The sequence below is a fragment of the Amphiprion ocellaris genome, chromosome 3 (assembly GCF_022539595.1).
Source record: "Amphiprion ocellaris isolate individual 3 ecotype Okinawa chromosome 3, ASM2253959v1, whole genome shotgun sequence".
NCBI classification, from domain to species: Eukaryota; Metazoa; Chordata; class Actinopteri; family Pomacentridae; genus Amphiprion; species Amphiprion ocellaris.
In genome coordinates this window covers 14,739,754-14,752,954 of record NC_072768.1, presented here as the reverse complement: position 1 = coordinate 14,752,954, position 13,201 = coordinate 14,739,754, and the positions used below count along the sequence as shown (strand labels likewise).

The window sequence follows — 13,201 nt, the reverse complement described above, 5'->3', positions numbered from 1 at the left end:
AAAGATCCAATGTTGAAATACAAAGAAAAAGGTCTTTACTCATTTCTCAACATAACCTTTTCATTTTCAAGAGTTTGCACAATAAAAGACGAATTTATAAACAAACAAGAAAACAAATGGCGTAGTGACATGGAAATGGAGATGCAACAGACTGGGAGTACCATTTCACTTATTGTATTTGAATATTGTCCCCTGTGCAGCAGTTTAAGTCCTTGATAATTAAATGCCAAATGCAGTTTTGACTTTTGTTAGAAAATTGTACTTTCATTTTAATTGTGACTTAAATATTGCTTCCTTAAATGTAAAATAAAGCTTACATTGTTAGCAAGTGCATTTCAAATGTAAACTCTAATTTCTATCAATATCTGAATGCTGTCCCTGTGAAAACCAGGTTCTGACTATGAAAATTAAATATCAAACAGCTTCTCCATTTTATTTTTAATATACTCACAGTACTCCCATATCGGTGTGTGATCAAGAGAATGCAAACTGGATTATTGTGTTTGCATTTGTGGAAAATGTTTGGAATTACATTTTCAAATTTACACCATCATTTCAATATAATCCCCTACAGGCTTCCATGTAATACAACATAGTGGATATATAAAAGCATTAAAGTCACAGTAAAAGAACAAAACATACATAGAATTTTGTGCATTTTTACTAATCCCCTTAATATAGGTAACTTTCATTAGTTTTTTTTTATGCAGATAATATGTATTAGTAAAACTGAGTAACTTCTATGTGAACAGAAGAGAAAATGTGAACATCAAGTATTTATTCCAATCTATCAGGATGATGTTTTTCAATATAACATGAGGCTTTATGGATTATTCAGTGTATTTTTTATACGACAAAACCGCCTGTTACAGGAATAGATTGAAATGCTCCATAAAGTAAAAATCCAATTTGCCTCCATAGCTTTGCATGTGTGACAGCAGAAAAGGCTGACCAGATTTTACCGTTGACACATAATCCCTTGCCATCAGACAAACAAGACACCATCTGCTGCCACTGAGCCAGGCACTGGCTACATGGAGGTGTCAAGGGCGCCGGCTGCCCCTGAGCAGCCAGCAGAGCCGTTTGAAATCACAGGTCCTCACATGACAGGGCTGCTACAGCTCTAGGCCATTTTTATTGGTGGCGTCTCTAATGCAGCCTTGACACAGCAAACATGCCTGCAGCTCGCAAATCAACACCTACATTTAACCTCGATGGTGGCGTTGGCCTGAGGAGCCACTTCGAAGGTGTAGACACACATGTACACACCAGCGTCTTCTCCTCTTGGTCTGTGCAGCCTGCAGATCAGAAACACACCTCAAGTGAACCCATTTCAGGGTGCTAAATTATCACTCACACGCAAGTCGCACAGTTTTGCTGCTGCAGCTACGCACTTGTACTCGGTGTTCCTGTTGGTGCTGCGTGTCTCCAAGATCTCCTCCCCGTTCTTCATCCAGTAGCTCTCCACATGGGCACTGTGGGCGCTGGTCAGGTTGCACTGCAGCATGAGACTATCACCTTCCACAGGAAGCGTGGCGTGTTCAGAGGCAGTGATCGACGGCTCTGTAACAGAGACATACCTTAGCTACAACTGAAGTAATGCTTGCCGGGTGTGCTGGAAGATATAAACAACAATTTGCAAAAGGTTCAGCCAGACATCACAGCCAACCACTCTTTATACAATACAGCACAGGAATAGAGTTGCAAAGTGGGAGGAACTATTTTGGGCATTCTGAAGAAGAAGTCCATTCATTTTCTGGCTCAGATGGACCAGAAACTCTCTCAGTTTAGTTATAAATATAAAGGTTTTATAATGCAACATGCAGCTTTAACTAAATTATTTACAGGTGATTTCTGAAACAAGGGTGTTGTATTTTATCTCAGGTGCAACAATTTAGTGTTTTCAGTTTCCTGCACCTCTTCTCAACATCTTTGGACTCCAATGTTCATGTTTACTGCTCTAATTCGAGCCACACAGACTGAAAAAAATGTGATTTCTGAAACCAGAGTTGAATAATGTTCATAACACAAATTAGCGGTTTTGCTACTTTAGCCTATGCTGTTCTGTTGACGAACAGTGAAGATTCTCCTTATATGAAAAGAGCTTCTGAACACAATACAATTAAAATTCTAATATTTCTATCACAGCCTCACTTTGCAATTTTTTTCCCCACAACTGTTTCATAAAGCACATTAATTCAATTTATGCTAAACTCAATCTTCAAAGTGTATTTTCACGGCAAAGAATAATACAACTGATTCAAGTCAAGGTTTATCTTTGCCCCTCTTATAATTGAAGGAAACAAAATACAGCAGAATTTACATGAGGTTGAAATGTAACCATATGTTTCGCTTGAATTAGCTTTTAAACAATGCAGACCTTAATTGGAGAGCAGGTATACTGCTTAATCCTGATTATCTACATCTTCTTTGCACATGTAGACATCAATGTGAACCTCTTAATCTGTAGTCACAGCCTTAAACAGCAATTTGCCTAACACACATATGCAGCCAAGTATCTTAGTTTTGCAATAAAACAGGTGACATTGGCTCTTATCAGTTGGCCAAAATAAAACTAGTTTGATACCTTACACAGAGGAATATGATAATGTTGATTCTATTTTTTTTGTTCATTAAAAAGTCAAATTGTATAGTCAGCTTTACGAGTACAATATCCAAAATAGCACCTAATTGGGCAAAATTTTTATCATACATTTGAATTTGGTCTTAACATAAGCAAGCAATATTACTAACATTACCAAACATGCAATGGCAGCTTTTGGTACTTTGCTCTGTGCTGCGGAAGCATTTGGTCAGAACTAACCAAAAAAGCATTCAGATTCAACACCCAAGCTCATAAGCCACAGGTTTCTATTTAAATTCAGGTTCCTTACATTTCAGGTTGTAGGAAATGATACACCTGTACTGTAAGAAGTTTACTGTGACAAAAAGCATACAGACATTGGTTGTTTGGTGCTGATGTGCAAGTTGCAAACAAAATCTCAGCATTGATGTAAAATAATGATACATCATGACTGCTGAAGTCTAATAATAATAATGACAATAAGAAGAGAAATATTCAAATGCAACATTATGATGATTAATTCAGGGAAATGATAAGAAAAGGAAAATAGAAATGAAGTACAGAGGAAATGATGGAAAACTGGACTCTGCAGGCACTACAGCTTGAAGGATGTACTGAGCTAAGGGATGCCAAATACTACTCTGCTTGCAAAAGATAACATGAGGGCGAGATGATGGTGTTTTTCTTCATTTTCCAGGTCTGCAGGGGAGGATGGCACCTACGGAGGAAGCTAGTGGTCCTCTGGAGAGGTTTGAGGGAGGCTGAATCACACTGGAGGAGGGACGCTTTACACTGACCACTCACTCTGCAGCACCGTTATAGTGGCCTGAGCACGGATCCAGGTGGTGGCTGGATTTTGGTGGAGGTCGTTGCGTCGCGGGTCATTGCTGGCTCTGCACTCGTAGGTCCCGGCATCGTCCAGCGTGAGATACGACACCCCCAACACGCTCACTGCGTTGAGGCCGTATGCCGTGCTGATGGCCACCCGCCGCTTACGGGCGCCGTCCCACAGCTGCCTGAAAGAGTCGGCTCGGTTGATCTCAGAATACCACCACTGGATCTCTGGCGTGGGGGTACCTACCACTTCACAGTACAGCTCAAAGGTGTCGCCTGTGAGTTTAGTCTCAGAAAGAGGCGATTTCACAAAACCCGCTGGTGGTGGTTTAAGAGGGCAGCATGTCCAGAGGTAAGCAAAAAAAAAGAAAGAAAGGAAAACAGGTGCAGGATGGAAAGGCAAGAAAATAACAGGTTAAATTAAAAAAGGGATCAGGATAGGAACAGAAAAAAACATTATGTAAAGCAATGTAGACAGATAAATTATATTGAAATAAAACAAAAATAAAAACAAAGATTGAGCATCGATTCACCAGTTGCTTATTTTTCGGTTAATTAATTACATTTTTGTTCATTAAAAGATGTACTCAAGTTGACATATTCAAATTATGGCTGAGAAATAATTAATATTTTACATGATTAATTGCAGCTGCAATAATTAGTCAATTAGTTGCATTACTAGACATATTTTTAGAAACCAATCAATTAATTGGTTTGAGTATTTTTTTTTTAAAAAAGCAGCAATTCTCTGATTATAGCTTCTTTAATTAGAATATTTTCTTGCTTCTTTTCTCCTCTGTGGCAGTAAGCTGAACATCGTCAGGCTGAAGACTAAACAAGACATTTGAGGAGATCATTTGCCACTTTGGGAAACACCGATCAATATTTTTTTAACCATTTTCAGACAGGTCATAGTTCAAAAAAATGAATTAATCGACAGAACAATCTGGTTGCAGCCCTATTTTTAATTAATGTACCATTTTCTCAATTAATAAGCTGTTTTAGACTGTTATTTTACAATGTCCCAGAGCAAAATGTGTTGTCTTGAAACGGTTTGTCCAACCAACCAGCCACAGATATTACATTTATTGTCATATTTAACAAAAGAAAGCAACAGATGCTCACAGGTGAAAGGCGTTAACTGACAAATGACAACTGTCAACAGCTGCAGATGACATATATATTTTTTGATTGGCATTTCAGTTAATTGTCTAATCATTTCAGATCTAATACACAATACAAAATCGTCTTACGCTGCATGATGTAAAACAAAAAATACTGAAATGAACACCAAACTGTGAGGAGCGACCAGATCGACATTTTTGGTGGGAGAAAGAGAGACGACCTCAGATCTGCCAGAGTCATTATTGCTGCTATTCCTGGGAAGCTTTAATTCAATTCTTCTGGGACGTCCCTGCAAGGCTGCTCTCACTTGGTTTTGTCCAATTAATGACATTATATAAATTTGTGTCTGGCTCGTGCAGCGCTATCATCCAAAAGTCCTCCACGTGACCTTGTCATTCTCAGTACGTCTTTGTCTGTATAATGAAAACATCAGCATTGCTCGGAAAAGCTTGTTTACATAATGACTCAATAACGGGATAGCCGTGAAGTCTGCTGTTAATTTTCTCCGACTGAAATGTCTCCCTCTCCGAAGTAAGTGCATGTGAAACAATTGATCATGGCGGCAGCGAGAGAGGCGGAGGAGGAGGACGGAGGGCTGTAGTCATAAGTGTGGTCTATAGGCACCGTGGAGAGCATGAGATCGAGAGGAGATTTATAGAAGCTGCAGCTCTGGTCTCTGGGGAGCGCGTGGGCGCATGGTGATAGACCCCCTCCGTTTCCATAGAAGCACTCTACGACAACAAAGTAGGAAGAGGAAGAGTCGGCCAACCAGATCAGGCAGACCACCACAACACAGACAATCACGTTTCTCTTTTTTTCTTAGCTGATATCATCAATCCTGCTGCTGCTGTACAGCCCACAACCGATTCCTCAAGATCAGCTCACATACGGTGGAAACCTATAGATTCCTGCGCGCATAAGAACCAGTAAATAACATGACTGAAAACCAACACCTCAGCTTTTACCACAGAACTGCTGAGAGACAGAGCCTGCCACCTCCGGTACTCTGGATGTGTCAAAAGTGCTGAGCCACTGAAACAAACATGTCTGAATGACGTCACCCACGTCAAGCTGATGTTCAGTTTAGTTCTGGCATGTGGGGATGAGTGGCTCAAGGAGAAGAGGGATCTTAGAACAGTTTTTCTTTCAATTAATCATTTAGTCAGTGCCTGTTATGGTGACACAGAACACAAGGTGACATCTTTACACTACATGTTCGGTCAATAAAAACAAAACAAAGATATTCAGTTTATTATAATAAAAGCAAATTCAATCATTTAAGAATCTGGATACTGATTATTTTTTCTTTCCTTGACATTTTCTTTCGATGAACTATAGCAAGCACTGTACTTTTTCATCAGTATTTCATTAATGATCAGTGCAGCTCATTGTCAACATATTCTGAATCTGAGCAATTAACAACAGCTATTTTCATTAACAATTAATCACTTTTTATTAATAGTTTTTAAAAGCACAGTGTGACACTAAAATAATTTGCTTTGTGTAAACAAAAAGATTGTAAATTTTATGGAAACTAACAATTACATTCATTATCAACCAATCTGTTGATTCATTTTCTATTAATGTGCCAATAGACCACATTTAAAACAAATAAAAACCTCCTGTTCTTATGATTGGGAATATTTGTAGTTTCTTATGACAATATTTCCTCAGAATTTGAACACATGGACACACTTTCATATTATGCAATCTTTCTCTTTCAAGTCCAGATATCTGTAAAGCCCTAGTTTGTTTTATCTTGTTTTGTTTGTTTAACGTTTTACCCTAGATTTGATCTGTATGCTTCAGTTGTTTTCCTGGTAAATATGAGGGGAACTGTGCCATATGCAGGCTGTTTATCACAGAATAAAACCAAACCAGTACGAAACTGTCCTGGATTTAAATCATTCTATGTAAATAAATAAGTCTCTTCTTATAATCAAATGATTATTTGGTCTCTAAAATATCAGAATGTAATAAAACAACACACAAACAACACATGTTTGAGCTTGCAAACAGGCCAGAGATAAGGGGTGAGAAGCTAAATCTAGAACATTCTAACTACATAAATATAGTAAATAGTTAAATATCAACACTCTTGCTCCAGAATCACAGACTCCAACTTTAATCAATCACCAGAACAGCTGGTGATCCATCATCCCTGCTCCAGTGCGACCTTTTCTAAAGTCCAATATGTCAGAAAGCCTCATCTAGAAGAAAAATGACTGTATAACTGCGTCCTCATTTAAAAGTCTGCTTTCTCTACCATCACACCTCAAAGTTTCAGTGAAGCCCAATTAACATCCGCTTTTCCCTCACATCTTGTCAGAGCAGTTAACACGATGCTTAAACCACAAAATGGAAAATAAACGCGTCATTTCTAAACCTCAGCAGTCCACTTTATAACACCACTGGCGGACTGACTCAAAATGTATGCTAATTTCTGGCTGATTAGTCAAACCGCACATCCAACAGCACAACCTGACAACAGATTGCCTCGAATAGTCATGAGTGTTTCCTTCCAGATATTTTCTCTGGATCTTCGGATGAATCCCTTTAAAATGAAGTAATTCTGGCCACAGTCCCAGTTAATGTACCAACACATATAAAGCAGCTAACGGGATGTTAAATTAATATTCAGAAAACAGGAGAACAAGTACAGAAAATCTACACAGCACACATTTGCACAAGCAAAAAGGTTTCAATATTTTAACGCTCAAAGTTTTTGCGATATTTTCACAAATTAATATATTGAAATGAGTCAATCAATTCCTTCCCTGCAGTCAGATACATAATAAAATGATTTTCTGAATTGATTTAAAAGACTGAATTGTTCCAGGGGTTTGATGTTTTATATGCAGGTCACCTGGGAGCTTCAGGAAGAGCTGAGCTATAACGAATGTCACTACTTTTATAAAAGAAATTCCCAGCAGAGACTGCCTTTGATGTTAAATATAACCGAAATGCAAATTAGGGCGGACATGATTTATCCGTTAAATAACTGACAGAAAATAATCAGCATCAACGTGGATAATCAATCTTTGATCAATAACCATTTGTCATTTTCCAGACTATGCTTTTCGTTGTTTTATGTGCTCCTCAGCTCAATATCTTTGGGTTTCAAGGCTGTTTGTCAGACACAATAAGCAACACAAGGATGTAATCTTGGGCTTTAGGGAACAGTGAAGAGCATTTTCATTTCCTTTCAACCTTTTTCTGACCAAACAATTAATGAACAAACTGAGAAAATTATTTTCAGTGCTGAATACAGCAATTAAAATCATTCATATTTATAGCCCTGCTGAAATTACACAGCCAAGATGATATTTAAAGCTCATTTCAAGCTTTATGTCTTTAATATGCCTCATTGGATGGACACCGACTGTATTACTTGCAATAAAACTCCCAATACACATCTTTCTTTACCATTCACTTTTACATATTGCACTCAGTAAACCTTGAAACCTCTTTTCTGACAGATCTACAGTCTTGTCACTGTCAATCTGTCAAACTAACCTCAACTCCAAACCCCCTGTCTATGACTGTAATGTGAATCATGTATATGTCAGGAAATTTATGACCAAAGCATCAAAATCTACAATATAAATTGACCAGATCACTAAATGAGACCTACTGTTTCACACCTATGTTGCTTCCGTAGTACCAAAACCAAAAAGAAAACGGCTTTTGCTTTTCACTATTAAACAGAGCCATTCTACTTTAGATGAAACACACATCCTTGGGGAACAGTGGGAATAGCTGCACATATGAACAGCCATTATACAAATAGCTTCTGAGATGTAGTTGGCTGCAATCTGCATTAGTATCCTGCATAACCAGATTCAGCTGGGCAAAGAAATCGGAACAACCAGATGATACAATATACACGCTAATCCAACAGCACACTATAGCGTCCTCTGAAACAGTCTCTGAAAACCAGCAAAGAAGATAAGATCACACTACACGCCTCCCTGTCAGATAAAAAGCCATCACTTCTAACCAAAAGTCTGAACTTTATCCGCCATAGCTGTGATTGAGGGAGAGCTGCTGTGAGTGGGTGTGCAGTATAGGAGGAGATGTGTAATGCAGTCCTACACATGGTCCACTCCAGGGAAGGCCGGAGCTGAATACATTCTCACACAACGCTCGCAGGGACGCACAGTTACAGCACCCACCAGCAGACACTCAGCTGACAGGGGGGCCTAATCTGTGTCGGTGGGAGACGAGATTTATGAGCCGAGGGTCATCTGGACTAGTAGAAACTGCGCTGAGGAATCAGTGGCACTCTGCAGTGCAGTGCAGCACATCTCCAGCAAGGAGTTAACAGATCCAGTGTTGCAGGAGGACAGCGAAGCCATGGTTCCCAGTGCAGCATCCCCGCTCTAAAAATAGAAGCATGCAGCAAAATGGACTGATGCTATTTACAGAGCCGCACTCCTGAGGTCCTACATCTAATTACACAGGCCTACATGTCTCCTGCAGAGAGATCTCAGCCTCTAGGAGAGGAGCTGGAGATGCACTGCTAGATTCCTCAACCGGATCCTCACATATCTGAGCAGACCAGAGCGTGACAGCATGTTGACTGGGTGCATGACTGACCGAGTGTGTGTGTGTGTGTGTGTGTGTGTGTGTGTGTGTGTGTGTGTGTGTGTGTGTGTGTGTGTGTGTGTGTGTGTGTGTGTGTGTGTGTGTGTGTGAGCATCTCAGAGGAAAACACAGCACATTTTCAACTGAATTTATGCACATTTCTGCCCGTCCTTGCTGATTGTGAGGCTCATGTTCCGACTCAGTATTCAGCCCCACACTTCAAAGGACATTTTAGGGACGTCGCACAGGCCTCCGTGTGGCCCACTTCAGCAACACCGGCTGGAGCTTGTTAACAAATTGCTGAACCTTCATTTCCAAACGCTCTGGAACCAAAAAAACCCGGCTTCATTCGACGAGCAGGTCTGTAATAGTAACACAGGGATTATCTAATGAGGTCTGACTGCTGGAGAGCCACGGCGCTCTTAATAACACACGAGTCCTCAAACGTTTCATTAAAAAAACGTCCCCAAACGCCTCAATTTAAAACCGCATTCTCGCCGTGATGGTGAATTTGCTGTAAGGAGAGCCGCTGTTTCCTACCGTACTGGGAAGACACCGACTGCAGCATCAGCGCCCCGAGTATCGCCACCGAGAAGGACATGACTGCGGCTTTTCGCTTGCCAGGTATCATCTTCGGAGACGCCGGACGGAAAATGCCGGTGGGCGACGGCTAAGGTGACCTGAGCGGGTTATGGTGGTGCTGCGGGGCGGACTGGCCGAGGCTGGCACCTCCAGACGTTCCGGTCGGGTCGCAGAGAGGCGGGGAAGTGTCGCTAGGTAGACTAGCGGGAGCCAACAGCGCTCCTGCTGGATACCTGTGCAGCTCTGCCGTCAGCCCGGTGCAGCGGGGGAACCACCTTTTTTTTTTTTTTTTTTTTTTTTTTAACCACCAGTTCGCTCCCAAATCCCGCGAGATCTTGGAGGAGCGCAGAGACAAGCCGGCACATCAAACGGCGTCCAATCACAAAGTGGAGCACAAACCAATTATATGGAAACAATGGACAAGATGGTGGCTATTAATTTTCTTAGGCAGGTTTTGTCTCAGACATTTACCAACTAGAACCACTATTGATTTGCAGCTAAATTAACCCATGGTTCAGGGCTGTAATTAAAAATATATAATACTTGGGAGGCGCAAGTATTGGAATGCACCCATCTCCCCAAAATATAATATATATATATATCCATCCATCCTTCCATCCATCATCTCCCTTCTCCTCTGCAACATTTTCCACCTCCTCGGGATCCCTTGTTGCTCGAAGGCCAGATGAGATATCTCATCCTTCTAGCATTGTCATGGTCTCCTCTGAGGTCTCCTCCCAGTTGGGTGTTCCCCGAAAACCTCCAAAGACAGGCACTCAGGAGCCCATCCTTATCACATGTCTGGACCACCTCAGCTGGAATCATTTCGATGAGAAGTAGAGCTAGACAGCTCAGGCATCCATAATGAGATCCTCCCGGTCATGCTACAGGGGAAACACATTTCATCCACCTTCGTTCATTACCCAGGGGTCATGACTGTAGGTGAAGGTTTTAATGTAGATCAACTGGTAAATGTAGCACTTCACATTTAAATATATTGATAAAATATCTATCTTTTTTAAAATTGCAAAGTCACAACAAGCAACCACACGCTGCCGCCCCAAATAATCCTCAGTAAATGTTATTATAATCATACCTAAAGAAAATAAAGTGTCATTTTTATTACTGCAGGTTCTGCATGTGGTCTGTCCAGGTGGGTTCGAAAACCAGCAGAAATGCCTGCAGGTCTGCAAGTCTCAGCACTTGGCAGTCATGTCAGTAAAACCACTAGGTTGTTATTTCTGGGTAACAAAACCTGACTCCTATCTAAATGAATGGGGAAAGAGCACCAAACTTTATTTTCAAGGGTGATCAGGAAATAAAAACTAGAATTACCAGTCAACTCTGATTTTAAAATAATATAATAATAATAATAATAATAATAATAATAATAATAATAATAATAATAATAATAATAATAATAAAATATAATAATAATAATAAACTACTTAAATAGTCTGGTGACTTTGCCCCGAAATAAAGTTAATTTTTTTATTTTTTTTTCCTCACAGGTGATACTTCTGCTATTATATATGCATGTCCACCGTTTCTCAGCTCTGTACCTGCATTAGTGCAACAACACAATTATATGGATGTTTCCTAGTTTGGCTGTTCTGTTCTTTTTGAGGAGTAAAGTGTCATACAACCACCACGTTTGGTGTCATGAAATTGTTACATAGATTTCTATTTTGGATTCTCGAAGTTGAATTTTTCCATGCTAAGGTCTCAGGTACAGTCAGTGTTTGTCTCTAATTCATTATAAACAATGGAAAACCTGAATGTAATATAAGAATCATGTAAAGTGCCTGTAAAAAGAATTCACCCTCATGCAAGATTTCCACTTTTGTGCTTTTCGACATTAAATCAATTCAATTTGGCTTTTCTGGCATGAATTTACCAAAAACACTATTTCTTGTCAAAGTGAAAAGAGATTTCTACAAAGTAATGCCAGTTTAATAAAAAATATAAAATAAATGATTTAAAGTGACTCACCTAATTCTACACAGGAGCTGAAGAGTTGAGGCAGAAGTCACACTATTAGTGAAATGGAGATTATCCATTACAAAGCACTACAAAGCAGTGAATGTGTCTCAAGGGATTGTAATATAAAGACACCTGTATCTGGAAGGTCCAGTCACTGTTGAATCAATACTCTTGGCGATTACTTCACTATGAAGATAAAAAAGCACTGCAAGCAACTCTGTAGAAAAAAAAAACAGAAACAGCTTTATGCTAAATTACTGCCAGAGATTTAATGTGCAAGCATTAACTAGTAAACAGACGATGCCATCTAAACTTATTCCACTTCATAGCTCTGTGTAAAGATTTCAGAAATGTTTATGCAAAACAAAAAAATGTAAAAAAAAAAAAAAAAAAAACATGGCAAAGTAATGTAATACACTATTAGACATTATTATTTAAAAAAACATTGATAACATCTGTTAGTGAATTTTTAAATATTTGAGAAAACTAAAATGTTGACTCCATCACTATAGTCTTACTATGGCTGTACAATGAAGAATAAACCAACAGTTTTTGGTTATATATTCCAACATTATACTACTTAAACTGCCTAACAACAGACATGCTCAGAAAATAATAAAACCATTCAGATATGTGTAACAGATGAAATGAATGAAGAACACAACCAGCTGCTGTTGATGTGAACAGGACATGGATGTGTGGTAGACAGGTGAGTGAAGTGTGCTACTGTGAGTTGTAGGTGTGAGCCTGCCATTAACCTATCTAAGTTCAAAGAGAATTAGGATTAAAAGTCTTCTTAAAGCCCCAAGTGCTTTTAAGGTCAGAGCTTAGTCAGCCTGAACGACAAACTGCGTGACCCATGACACAAATAATGCTGAGCTCACAGAGAAGGATTCTGTGTCAGTACCTGAGAGACACTCGTTTCTGATTAGTTAGCAGATGTCAGTTTAAAATGGTCCGAATGGTTCAATGTTTTAACTGCTTCCAGGTCCTGAAATAACCTTCAGGCCTGGTGTTCGAACTGACATGTGAAGTGCCATCATGCCAAAATCTAAAAAGCTCTCCGTGGCCACAATAAAAAGGGCCTTGTCTATGAGTGTAGTAAGCAGTTCAAAAAGATGTCCGAATGATTTGAAATAAAACATTCAAGGTAAATCATCTACTGCAAGTAGTGTAGATTCCAAACGACTGACAGTTTGTCTCCGAGTCCAAGAGTCCAGGAACAGAATGTTTGATGCAACAAGAAGTCTCCTAGAACCCCAAAGTTATATTACAGGATCTGCAGGTAACGCTTGAAAGTGATGGTGTCAAAAAGCTGCTTACAGTGAGAAAGAGATGCCCCAAATTTGACCTACATGGGAAGAATGTAAGGAAAAGCCTTGGCTGTCCAAAAAGAAAATATGAGCAAAGCTACATGTTGTCAGTGGACATGCATGCAAACATCAAAACCTTTTGAAATATTGTGCTCTGGACAGACAAATCAAAGACAAAGCTGTTTGGCCATAG

The 13,201-nt window shown here is 39.6% G+C and overlaps 1 protein-coding gene across 6 annotated transcripts in view; it reads right to left on the bottom strand.

Moving 5' to 3' along the window:
• The window catches only part of LOC111587600 (neuroplastin-like), a 39,443-nt gene extending 29,443 nt beyond the window's left edge, over positions 1–10,000 (bottom strand). For 4 of the 6 annotated variants that reach the window (XM_035942647.2, XM_055009400.1, XM_023297616.3 and 1 more), the window contains exons 1-4: positions 9,671–10,000; positions 3,389–3,736; positions 1,395–1,563; positions 1,204–1,298 (exon numbers count right to left, since the gene is read on the bottom strand). In XM_035942647.2, coding sequence (XP_035798540.1) covers positions 1,204–1,298; positions 1,395–1,563; positions 3,389–3,736; positions 9,671–9,761 — 703 coding nt within the window. In that variant the 5' untranslated portion in view covers positions 9,762–10,000. The remainder of the gene's footprint in view (positions 1–1,203; positions 1,299–1,394; positions 1,564–3,388; positions 3,737–9,670) is intronic. The other 2 variants (XM_035942648.2, XM_035942649.2) reach the window with 1 other exon arrangement.
• Between the last annotated feature and the right edge of the window lie 3,201 nt (positions 10,001–13,201).